Here is a 12,920-nt window from a genome sequence, read left to right as displayed (position 1 = left end):
CCTGAAAGCTAAAAGCCCATTTTGTCCTTGTGAATTTTAAGGAAAAAATAAATTCCTATTTTAAAAGAGACGTGGCCCCCTAATCCTTTAAGTGGGTACTCTTAACCACAGAAACAAACCCACATGATTAGCTCCTTTCCGAGCTTCTGTTCAGTCCCCACCTTACTCGATCACTAACTTCATTTGCAGGGAATAATGACGCTTCTACAAAGGCCCGGGGATGAGAATGGCCTGCAGCGCTGTAAAACGGATTTCACGGGCCGTCTTTCTCATCACCCCACCCTTGCAGGGGATGGACAGGAAGGCATGGTCTGAGTGAGAACTGACCCCCACGGAACCGTGGCTTCGACACGAGGCCCCCGAACTGGCAGCACTGCCTTTGGAAGGTTATAGAACCTTTAGGAGGTGGCGCCTAGCTGGATAAAGGAGTTACAGCAGGGAGACCTTGAGGTCTGCAATAGGTTGGCCCCACTTTCTGTTCACGGGTTGGCCCCACCTCCTGTTCACGGGTTGGCTCCACCTCCTGTTCACGGGTTGGCCCCACTTCCTGTTCCCGCTCTGCTTTCTGACTACGGACAGAAAGTGGCTGCTGTGCTTCCGTCATGGAGGAGTTACCCTTTACCCTTCGTCCTTTACGAGTTTTATCTGGAATTTGATCATAACAATGAGAGAAGTCACTAATGCAGAAAACGTAGCAGCAGCACTGAACGTGGACCTCAAGAGGTCCAGAGTCCCCCAGGTCCACATATGTGAAGGCCAGAGCCTGGACTCCTCAAACCAGGAAACAGCGAGGAGGGAGAACTCAGCTCTGACCAGAGACAAGCCAGCTTCTGTCCTAAGTGGCAGCAGGGTAGCCCATGCAGTTAGCATCTGTGCTGCCACCGTTTAGAACCCAGCTTCCCTTTTCCCAGGTCCAAAGTTCCCCCTACCAACTGGCACTGCACACTCCAGATCAACACAAAACAAGTTAAACTAACACCTCAGTGCCAACGGCAGGCCAGGGCTCCATGAAAGGCCCATTGTGTGGCACTCCGTTCCCAACTGGCATGGCAGAATTCCTGAAATTCCTTATCTTTTGGGCAATGTGACCGAAACCACGCACACCACTTCAGTTAAATTAGACCTGGGCCTCCCTCCAGGTCTCGCCAGGTTTCGGGTGCACATAGGTTGATCCTGCTTCCACTTCTGGTCCCTCAAAGTTTGAGAGGCCATCAACAGGTCTGGCTCAGAGTCACACGGAGCAGGTGGGATTCTGGGCACTGCTGATCCTCCTTTGAGAGCCTTCTCTGAGACTGCAGCGGGAATTCTCCGCCCTGGTCCGTGGGCTGCACTCTTCAGCCCGGCACTTGGCCACCCACTGGACCATCAGGCGGCGAGCCCCCCAACATCTCTAAAGTCTCCTGCTGTCCATTTCGAATTTGTTGACCCACAGCGTTTTTTTTTTTTTTTTTTTTTTTTTTTTTTTTTTTAAGCAATCACAGCGTACCCGCTCTAGTTTCTCCCAACATTTATGAGGTCACCGGATCCAGACTCCATTCTGTGAGACAGATGGGTTTCAATTAAACGTTAACTAGGAATGTATTACTTAAAAAGGAAAGAAAAAAAAAAGAGAGAGAGTCAGCAGTGGGAAGGGGGAACAAAGTGGAACAGATTTACAAGCATCACCGATCTGCCCGGGGTCACAAGGTCACCTTCTGAATGTGTGTTCTGCACACAATAGGGGGCACTGATTGCAGAACAGAGGGAAACCACCGGCTTCATGCACCATACCAGACTGGTGTTAGCTCATATCTCCTCATCCCTCTCCTCACCTTCCCCCCCACCGCCCCCCCCCACGACCCCCACTCCCCCCACTCCCACCCCTGAGCCGTGGAAGAAAGGCCTGAATCTCACCAGGCTTTCTAGTCTACTTAGCGTCTTGTCTTTTTTTCTTTTTCTCCCCCCCCCCCCCCCCCCCCGGAGCTGGGGACGGAACCCAGGGCCTTGCACTTACTAGGCAAGCGCTCTACCACTGAGCTAAATCCCCAACCCCTACTTAGCATCTTTTGACATGATCTTTTCAGCCCTTTCTTGTATTCTCCACAGGAACCCCATATTCTAACAACTCTGGTATCTAAAGTCATGGCAAACTTAAAACGACTGCGTTGTCTCTGGGTCCCCAGCCCTGAGCACCTGCTCGATCTGTGAATAGCCTCTACCAGGGCCCCTCTCTGGCCATCATCTTTGGGATCCCAACGGGATCCTGCTTCTGTACTGAAGGATCCATAAGGAGCCCCTTCCTGCTGATTTCCCTCTAACTTGACTAGAGCGTCCTCTCTTTCCTTCTAAAGATTTATTTTTATTTTGTGTGTAAGTGCTTGACCTGTGTGTGTATATGTGCACCAGGAGCCTACAGTGCCCTCAGACACCAGAACAGGGAGTCAGATGCCCTGGAACTGGAGCCACTGCCTCGCGGATGTTGGGAATACAGGCAACTTGACCTGGCATTTTTATGCTCCTGATTGGGTCTTTGTTGGGTGAATGAGTAACCAAGACTGTATGGGAGGAATGGGCCGGAGAAGCAGAACTTATCATAAGCTCTTTGGCCTTAAATCACCTGCTAAGTGTAAAGCCATTCACCTCCGACCTCTGAGAGGGTCACACCCCTTCACACAGAGGCTGTAAAAATAATCAGAGCCGAGCAGGTGTGTGGATCCAGGCCTCAGCCACACTGCTCTCCGGTGCCCTAGCCCCATCACTGCTGGCCTTAGAGAAACCATCCCCTCCCTTGCTTCACCTTCCTGCTACTTCCTGCTACTTCCTGCTACTCTCCTCCTCCTCCTCCTCTCCTCCTCCCCCAAAGATCTCTAGATCTCAGTCCAGGACACCTGGCTTTTTTTTTTTTTTTAACTCCCCTCCCTCTCTTTCTGACTCCCAAATTCTCACTCCAACCAGGGCACTCTGCATCTGGCCTCAAACCGTTGTCCACGACATTCAAAGAACCAGAAACATACACAAGACAACATGAGACTACATATATAGCTTCCTTCAAGCCCTCAGCCACAGTCAAGAGACTGTGGGTCTGTAGTGCAGACCCCGAGGGTTGCCCTCTTCTCTCTCTCATTTCTACCCCTTCTCTCCACTGCAGCTTCCTGCCTGGAACCTGACTTAGTTTCCCCTCACTTCCCAGAAGCATCCACTTCTGAGACTCTGGATTTTGCTAAAAACTCACTCTTTTGAAGGGCAATCAATGTTGCTGCTCATCTTTTTTTTTTTTTTTTTTTCCTTTTTCTTTTTTTTTCGGAGCTGGGGACCGAACCCAGGGCCTTGTGCTTCCTAGGCAAGTGCTCTACCACTGAGTTAAATCCCCAACCCCATTGCTGCTCATCTTAACAACGACAACAACCCTTTTTCTTTTTCTTTTCCTCGAGACAGGGTCTCACTTTGTAGCCCAGGCTAGCTGTCCTACCTGCACCACCATGCCTAGCTTTCTTGCCATTGTTCAGTTATGAGAAAGGGTCTTACTCCGTATAGCTCAAGTTGACGTGGAATTCGCCGTGTAGCTCGGGGTGGTTTCTGACTCCCAGCAATCCTCCTGCCTCGGTCTCCCAAATGCTAATATTTCCAAGCATGAACTCACCACACCTGACTGTCATCTCCCTTCCAACGTGAGCTTGAAGGCTAAGCATCCTTGTCAACGGACAGATTTAATGCCTGTCTCGTGCACTGGGGGAAGAGTTTGGTTCTACTTTGTCCACTACAGAGAACCAAGAGCCTAGAAGGATTCCTGACACCTGATACCCGGGTTAAATGACCCCTGGGGGTGGGGTGGGTATGAGAATCTCTTCACTAAGTGTGACCTGTGTGTGTGTATATAGTCTGAACATCTCTCCGCTAAGTGTGTGGGGAGATGGGTCAGGGTTAAGACTCAGGTTTCACATGGCAACTCTCAACCATCTAAAACAATGATATTACGATCTGATAGCCTTTCCTGCCTTTAGTGGGCACCAGGCATGTACCTGGTGGACAGACATGCATGTAGGCAGGATATTCATACATACAAAATAAAAAAGAAATGAAGGACATTTTCTCAAGAAGGAAAATTGCAGCTGGACAGTGACCCAGATTGATATCTTTTCAAGTCTCCAGGGAAATAAAAAAAAAAAAATCAAAGCATATTTGCTCGTAATTTCTCAACAATGTGCGTGAGGCTGACATCCAAGGGTCACGTTACTTTTACTGCTTCTGTTAGACAATCTCTGGCTCTACCATCGTAAAGCGGACAATGGCATCTTGTTCCTCGGCTCCCTTTGTGCACACACACCCTTGCGTGGCACCAAAGCTTGGTGCCTGGCTACGTCGGAAGCCTCTCCTCCCACAAACCCATCCCGGCCTTTCCATCCAGCCACACCTGTAACTGCTCACTGTTCCTCATAAATGCCATCCACCCGCCTCCACGGCAATGTTTGCCCAACTGCCTTTGAAGTGTTAAGAACCACGGAACAGATTTCCCCACAGGACGGAGTCCGGTGTCCGTGAGAGGAACTCTGTACACAACGTCACCAGTCAGGGTGTTCGGTAACTTGGCTACACGGCCAAGTCCAGGACTGGGGGGGGGGGGGTGTGTGGCTCAGTGGTGAGTGCTTGCCTAGCCTGCTGGGGAGCTCTGGGTTCCATTTCACTCGTGCACCTCACAAAAGGGAGCGGTGGGTGGCTCGTGTTTGTAATCTCAGCGCTCAGGAAGTAGAGGCAGAAGATTGGAAGTCCAAGGTCATCCCTGTCTACTTGTATTAGTGGGGCCAGCCTGTTATACATCAGACTGTCTCCAAAAAACCCAAACCAAACCAGGGCTGTGTGACTTTAAGTTAACGCTCTGGCCTTTTAGGGTTCTGGTAATATCCGATGTTCTCGTGCTGGCTTGAGCAAGCAAAAACTACACCAAGTGTCTCAAACCCCCTGACCCTAGACTCCCGAAAGCCATTTTCGTGGGACAGCAATGACAGCCTTCACTCACTTCGCACCTGCCTTGAGCCTCTTCTGCTCATGGGGTAGTCATTAAAACGTGAGTGAGAGCTGGGATGTAGCCTAGTGGTAGAGCCATCACATAGCCTAGCATGCACTTGCTTAGCCTGTGTTCCATCCCCAGCAATGGAAAACAAAGTGCGTGTGTGTGTGTGTGTGTGTGTGTGTGTGTGTGTGTGTGTGTGTGTGTGTGTTGTGTATGTGTACTACATTTATTATATATATATATATATATATATATATATATATATATATCCACATACACATATCTATGTAACACAATTCAGATCTGGGTAAGAAATACCCCCCCCCCAGCTCGTAGGCAGGGACATCAGGGTGCCATGAACCTACAGGTCTGGTCATGTGTACCTGGCCTCAAGCTCTCTGCACCAAGCTGCTTCGCCAGCTTCCTGTGGCTCCTGCTCTGAGATGACTCCCTCTCCTTCACCACCACCCCCTCTCACCAGCTGATTACCTGGAAGACATGCTAACATTCACCGAGCATGACTGACTCCTCCTTCACTGGACTCTGATGGCAGAGACACCGTCACTGTCCCTTGCCTTGCCACTGTGTGCCAGAGGAGGCTTCAGTGTGTTCTGAGGCACAAGGTGTTTTGTTTTGCCCGAATGTGCACGTAAAACCTGCTCATCTGCGAGCTCAGACTCATTACAGCTGCTCAGGAGGCTGAGGTTTTAAAGTTCAAGGTTTGCGAGGCCCACAGAGTTCTTTCAAGGTTAGCCTGTACTTTATGGCCACACCGTGTCTCGGAATAGAAACAGAAAGAGGTCTGAGGATGAAGCTAGCTCAGGGGGCGCTTGCCAATTTTCTGGTGAGACCCTGGGCTCTATCCTTAGTACGGGGACAGGGGGCAGTTTCCAGGGCTCCTCAAAGCTGTATTGTTTCATTCTCCAGCGGGGCACAAGGGCAGACAGACAGCTCAGCAGTGTTTGCTCTTTGCTATGCCATGGTTGCCTCCTGGGAGTCTCAAGGGCCCAGTATGTCTTCACCATCAGGAAGCTTAAAGCCTGCAGTTTTGAGTTGCAGTGGGCGATGGCTCAGTGGATGAAGTGCTTGCTGTGCATGAGGACCAGAGTTTGATCTCGCAGAACCCACATGAAAAAGCCATGTGTGGCAGCATGAATTCAGTGCTGGGGAGGTGGTAACAGCAGGACCCCTGGGGCTAGACAGCCAGCAAGCCTAGCCACTAGCAAGACCCTGAGGAATGACACCTGAGGCTGACCTCTGGCCTCTACACATTCATACATGCATGCACACATACATACATACACTATACACTCACATATGATACACACACTCACACACACATACAAAGCACACACATATACTTACACACAGTATACTCATACACACAGTTAGACACACTTACACACATACTCACACATGACACACATTCACACACTCATTCACACACAAACTCACACACACACACTCAGAAACATACTTGTCACACACACATGAAACATACATGCCATACACACACTCATACACATATTCATATACATAGCACACACTCACACACTGTACACCCAAACATACACTCAGACACACACACTCACACACGGCATACACATACACACACGGCATACACACAAAAATACACAAGAAACACAGGGCACACACACACACATGCACACGCACAAACACTCTGCAAAACCACACAAACATACACTGTGCACACAAACACACACACATGGCATACACATATACACACATGGCGCACACAAAAACACACAAGAAACACACAGGACACACATACACACACATGCACAAACACTCTGCAAAACCACACAAACATACACACTCAGACATATTTCATGCGCGCGCACACACACACACACACACACACACACGTGCACATACACAGCAACTTTGGCTTGACTTTCAGTAGCTGTCTGTCAGAAAGGGCAGAGTTGCCTAAGTCACTGCCGTTTTATCACAGACGAGTCCCCAAGAAGTAGTAAGAGTTAAAACTCTAGAGAAGAAAACCTGTTGAAAGGTGTAGAATCTTCTGACAAATCCAAGCATTTGTTTAAACAGTAGTTCCCACTGACTGGGTGCAAGCCCTCCCCCACTGCTCACTGTCACGCGGGCGGGTCGGCTGCAGAGTGGTGTAAGTCCAATATTGACTCAAAGCCCTGTTCACAGCCAGTCACTCACGACTGCCATCGGCAAATAATACAGTCAAACACAACCTGCGGCAACCGGGTCACTACACTGCACCATCAGAAAGAAGGTACAACTGCACACAGCAGAGGGAATTCCAAAACCCCTCACTGTTCCCAAACGGATCGGAGGACAGAGCCTTGTGCAGCTCGGCCCCTGACTTGAACATTGTAGGCCACATCATTCAAATCGAACATCTCACATCATTCTAATGAACTAATTATACTTGTGGAGATGACCCAACAAATCCTTGGCCAAGCTAGTGTCTAGCCAACAAATCCATTTAGAGTGCTGGATTTTTTTAGGTGTGTGTGCATGTGTATGCATGTGTGTGTGTGTGTGTGTGTGTGTGTGTGTGTGTGTGTGTGTGTGTGCGCGTGCGTGCGTGCGTGCGTGTTGTGATAAGAGCTCATGTAGCCTAGGCTGGCTTTAAACTCAGTAGGTATCTTAGGATTGGACTCTTGATCCTCCAGCCTCCACCTTTAGAGTACAGGAGTTACAAGAATTTCCTACCATGTTGTTTATGGGGTGCTGGAGATGAAGGGGGTCCCCATGCTAAGAAAGCACTGTAGGAACTAAGTAGGAAACCTGGCCTGTCTTTAAAGAAATTAAAAATGCCCCGAGTTTGGCTACTAGTCCCAAGGGTGAAAAGATTTTTAAAAGCTAAGGTGGGAGGGACCTCCCTGTAAAAGACCAAGACTCTCCCAGACAGACAGGCAGTGTCTCATGTTGATGGGATCAACTGAAACCCTTTTACTTGTCTTGTCTTACAGACTGTTTAAAGATAATAGAAATTCTTCAACAGTTCACCTTTCAATTCCTGAGCATGAACAGGGATTCCAAAGGGCTCCTGTGCTTTACACACACCTAGCAAACATGCACTACCTGTGGACACCTGATGTGGCCCTCAGGATGCACTGAGCAGGTATGGGGGTGGGGGGAGCTCAGACAGTAAAGCTCTTGCTCGCAAGCATGTGTGCACAGGAGAGAATTCTAGAACCTGCAGGCAAAAAGCCAGGAATGCTTCCTGGCTGGTGCGTGCCTGCAATCTCAGTGGTGAGAAAGAGACAGGTGAAACCCTGGGGCTTGCTGGCCAGGCTCACCTAGTATGAGTTTTCTAGGTTAGAGATTCTGTCTCAGTCAAAGGTGAAGGAACAAAGCAGTCCTGAGGTTGTTCTCTGGTCTCCACGCATGTGTATGCTTGCAATTGGACACACACACCAGATTGGGTGTAATGCAAAAGCAGTAGCCATGGCCTTGAACCTTTGCTGTAAGGAGTGATGTGTCCTAAGCATTAGTTTGGGCAGAACTAACTTGAAGTAGGCCAGGTTCTGTGTTATCCGGAAGCTCCTGCAGAGGAGGGCTGGTACGGCGAGCTGCCCTTCTGAAGGGGCTCTCTAGCCGTCAGGTTTGCAGGACAAGTGGAGACTCACCGTGTTCTGTGGCGGCAGGCTACCTACATATTGCTCTCGGTGACCACAAACTTTAGGGAAACTAGCAGCCATGAATACAAACATGCATAAGCAAACTCCTTAAAGTACATGCTGCTGTGCTGAAGAATGACTTAGTCAGAAAAGAGCTTGTTCTGCTAGCACAAGGACAGGACCTGGGCTCTATCTTTAAAAAGCCCAGTCTGGCAGGCAGCACACTCTTGGGAACTTAGCAGTGGGGAGGCAGAGGTGGGAGAACCCACGGGACTCAAGGAACCACCTCCCCCCTTACCCAGCCAAATCTGGTGAATTCCAGGGACGTGAGACTCTGTCTCAATAGAAAGGCATAGGGCACCAGAGGAAGGCCCACTCAAGGTCAGGCCTTAGCATGCAGAAACACCAACCTGCCCTCACACATGTGCACCTGAACACACATGAATACATACACACATAAGAAAGACATGCTCTGTATGAAGTATGACAGAGTCCTCAACGCAAACCACTCCAGGGACCCCACGCAGTCAGCTGGAGACACATGGTGACCATTAGCACTTCTTAAAGACTCGATTCCTTAGGCTCACAAGGCTGGAGCAGCTGGGCTGGGCGGAGGGTGGAGAGCGGTCCAATGCTCACCCAGAGCTGCAACCTTCCAGTTATTCATAACTTGCATCACAGAGAGGAGGTGTTTTGCCTTTCAGGTGCATTTCTGTTCTGAAGGATTCTGATAGCCAGAGAGAATCCGCACAAGCATATAAAGTACCTCTTGGTGCCCTGGCTACTGTCTTTCGGCTCTTAGAAGACAGTCCTTCCAGCTAGCTCCTGTTCTAGCAGGTTTTGGAGGACTGAGGGGCATGCCACTATGGCTGCTCAGTACCAGCTCCGGCTGAATCCTTTAGTCTTGCAAGAGATTCCACTTCACTCTGGGGAGGGGAAGGCTCTTCAATTGTGAAGAAGGAGCTGCAAACGGCAGGCCCCTCCAGCTCTCTTAGACGCAAATGCTGGCCCTTTGTGCACGTGAGCTCCCTGCTAAGGCCTGGAAAGTCCACTCTGACTTCCAGATCAGGTGACTGACACCCATCTGATATTTCCAGTACCGTACAGGATCTGGGCACTTGTTCTCGGTCCAAATGGGAGCTTCCGATTTGCAGAAAAGATTCCTCCAAACGGTCAGGTCATGTTTCAGATACAGAGACTTCTGACCCAAGGGACTAGGGAGCCATATTCAGAGTGAGATGGTTTGGGGTCAGAGCTCAGCAGCAGAATGCCTGCTTGGAATGCGTGAAGCCCAGCGTTTGCAGAGCGAACCAGGAGAAAGGAATTAGAAACTTTAATAAGACACTTGTAAAGTGGAAGGAAATGAGGGGGTGCTAGCAGGTGATGGTGGCCACTAGGCTAAACGTACTCTGTTTAAGGCCAGGGCTGGCAAAGTTTTGTACAAATGTGTTGGGAGACCTACACAGAGTGTATGTGTTGGGTCCGGTGGGTCCAGAGAGTAACAAGAATTTATCTACAAGCGCCTGTCCCTCTCTGTCTTTTAAAGGGGTGCTCACAGGTAATAACGCAATAAGCACGAACCTCTCTAAAGCAAGTTAACCAGAACCTGTCTTCCCGCTCGGGCCAGACCCTTCTCTTGGCTACTTGACTCCGTGCTCCCTTGGGGCTAGTCTCACTTACTGTTGCTGGACTTGAGGTCACGGTGCAGGATGGGCACTACCGCCTCCTCGTGCAGGTACAGCATGCCGCGGGCGATCTGCACGGCCCAGTTGACTAGAACGTGCGGCGGGATGCGGCGCGCGCGGCGAGGGCCGGGGACTCGGGGATCCGGTGCGGCGGCCGCCAGCGCACGGTTGAGCGCCCCGCCGCGCGCGAACTCCAGCACTAGGCAGAGGTGCGGCTGCTGCAGGCACACGCCCCGCAGCTGGATGATGTTGGGGTGCCGCAGCATAGCGAAGAGCCGCGCCTCGCGCCGTACGCTCTCGGCCGCCGCCGCGGCGTCTTGCTCCGGGTCCCGGCGCGCCGCCTTCACCGCCACCTCCTGGCCCTGCCAGGTGGCGCGATACACCTGTCCGAAGCCGCCGGCGCCGATCAGCTCCTTGAGCTCCAGGCGCTCGAAGTCTACGTGCACAGGCGAGCAGGGTCGCGGTGGGGGTGGCGAGGGTGGCGACACCGAGCTACACGGCGCCACGTAGCTGGCCGGGAAGATGCCCAGGCGCCGCTGCACTTGGCCGGCCCACCAGCCTTCGTCTCCTGACACCGCGGCGTCCTGGGACAGTACCTCCACCAGCTGACCGCGCTTCAGGCTCAGCTCGTCCTCACCGCGCGCTTCGTAATCATAAAGCGCGGCCCACATCCCGGAGGAGGAGCTCCCCGAGTCGTCCCGGACCGGGGACAGCGAGGTGCCAGCCGTGCCCTCGGCTACAGGCAGCGCCATAGGGGCGATTTGAGAGGTCGCTAGTGGACCGAGTGCGACAGCCACAACCTCAGCTTCCCGGGTCTCCAGCGACGTGTATCATCGGTCCAAGCTAACAGGGAAGGGTGCAGGGCTGGAGCGGGACTACAGAGGTTACGACCACTGCCCGGGGGCTCCGGCCTCTGCTCTGCCTCCAGTTTGGCTAGTTCTTCCCCGCGGCCGCTAGCGCAGACGACCGGTGGTGGTGCTGGACCTGCTTGGACTTACGCGCGCTCCCCTGCAGTCGCCCCCACGCCCAGCCCCTCCTCCTTGGCCACTCCGCCCTCCAGGTCCCTTCCCCTTGGCACTAGCCCTGGCCCCGCTGGGTTCGTTATCCCTGGGTTCCACCTTCCATTAGTCCCGCCCTAGTGCTGGTCCCGCCCTCCAGGTTCTTTAACCCCTGGAGCTCGCGTCTGAGTCTAACCTGAACCTGAGTCTCCTGGCCCCGACACGCCCCCAGCAAACCCATTCCGCCATGCTGGCGTTTCTACCCCTGTAATTTTGCTTTCCCGAGAGATTCGGTCCTCCCTCCAAGTCTCCCTGGCTCCACCTCCTGGCGCCCGCCCTTCCCAAGTTCATTCTCCAAGTTCATTGGTGCTCCTGGATCCACACCTCTAGGTCCCTTTACTTTGCTCTGAAACCAGTCTTCTTAGCCCCTCTCTCCCCTCTGAGTTCATTAGGAGCCCTAGAGATCCTGGACCATCCTTTGTTGATCTGGATCTGCCCGGCTTGCTTCAAATCCTTTACTCAAGGACCGCTACTACGAATGCTCCAAACCGCCGGGTCCCCTTGACCGCCCTTCAGGGTCCACCTCCGCTTTCTAGGTCCATTCTGACCCCGCCCCCAGACTGTAAATCTTACACCTCCACGTGTGACCTATTCTGAGCCCGCCCTCTGGCGTCCCCATTAAGCCCCAGGGCCAAGGACTACTGCGCACTCTTGGCCTTGAGGGCGGAGCAAGCCTGGGGCTTCTGAAAGTTTTCCAGAAAGTTAAAGAGATCTTGGTGCTTGAGGATGGTTGGACTCCTCAGTGAAAAGAGGGAGGAAATGAAGAGAAGAGGACCTTATCTGTAAAGTGACAGACAATCCCAGCAACAGATAGACGTTCGTATCCTGGAGCACGAGGACTGGTGTGCTTGGTCCCACCCGGCTGCAGGCATGGGAAGTCTCCAGGTTACAGATGCCGAGCGCAGAGATCCACAGTCACATAACCCGGAAAGTTGGTGCGTCTCTGTGCCTACAGCGCTCTCATGTCAGGGATTCCCAGGTCGTCCACCACCCCTATTCCCAGTCCTGTGCACCCTCAGGCTCCGATGAGGCTACCTTGGCCGCACCTGTGAGCTACAGGTTGCCAGCACAATGCAACTGTTGAAGCAGAGAGAGAGAGAGAGAGAGAGAGAGAGAGAGAGAGAGAGAGAGAGAGAGAGAGAGAGAGAGAATGAATGCAGTTACAAAATCGTTCCAAGAAATCAGAACACAATGTATGCTAAACCTGAGCGTCCTGGCCCGTGTACAGTAGGATACGCCTAGCAATAAAGCATATAAGGAGGTTTTGTTTTGTCTCTGCTCTTTCCCATTTTGTCTGCAGTGTCTAAATTTGCTCATCTGTAAAATGGTAATGCCAATGAGAGGTGCTTACCTCACGCCGTGGCTATGAAGAGCCGGGAGGGTGTTTGCTGGATAATAATCCATACCAATGTTGATGCTGTTTTTTGAGATAGGGTTTTTGTCAGGTTGCCTTGATGACCTTGTACACTTTAGAACACAGGCAGGCTTGCCTGGGACTCAAACCAGTGCTGCTCTCTCAACCTCCTGAAAGCGGGATTATGAGCGTGCACCGTCAGCCAAGCCTGGT

At 51.7% G+C, this 12,920-nt stretch overlaps 1 protein-coding gene across 1 annotated transcript in view; it reads right to left on the bottom strand.

Moving 5' to 3' along the window:
- Window positions 1-12,613, bottom strand: part of Map3k21 (mitogen-activated protein kinase kinase kinase 21) — a 34,657-nt gene extending 22,044 nt beyond the window's left edge. Inside the window, exon 1 of the mRNA XM_008772674.4 lies at window positions 10,291-12,613. Within this exon, the coding sequence (XP_008770896.3) occupies window positions 10,291-11,047 (757 nt within the window). The 5' untranslated portion in view covers window positions 11,048-12,613. The remainder of the gene's footprint in view (window positions 1-10,290) is intronic.
- Between the last annotated feature and the right edge of the window lie 307 nt (window positions 12,614-12,920).

Source organism: Rattus norvegicus, chromosome 19, assembly GCF_036323735.1.
Source record: "Rattus norvegicus strain BN/NHsdMcwi chromosome 19, GRCr8, whole genome shotgun sequence".
Lineage (NCBI taxonomy): Eukaryota > Metazoa > Chordata > Mammalia > Rodentia > Muridae > Rattus > Rattus norvegicus.
Note: the sequence above shows the minus strand (reverse complement) of the source record. Positions and strands in the feature narration are given on the sequence as shown.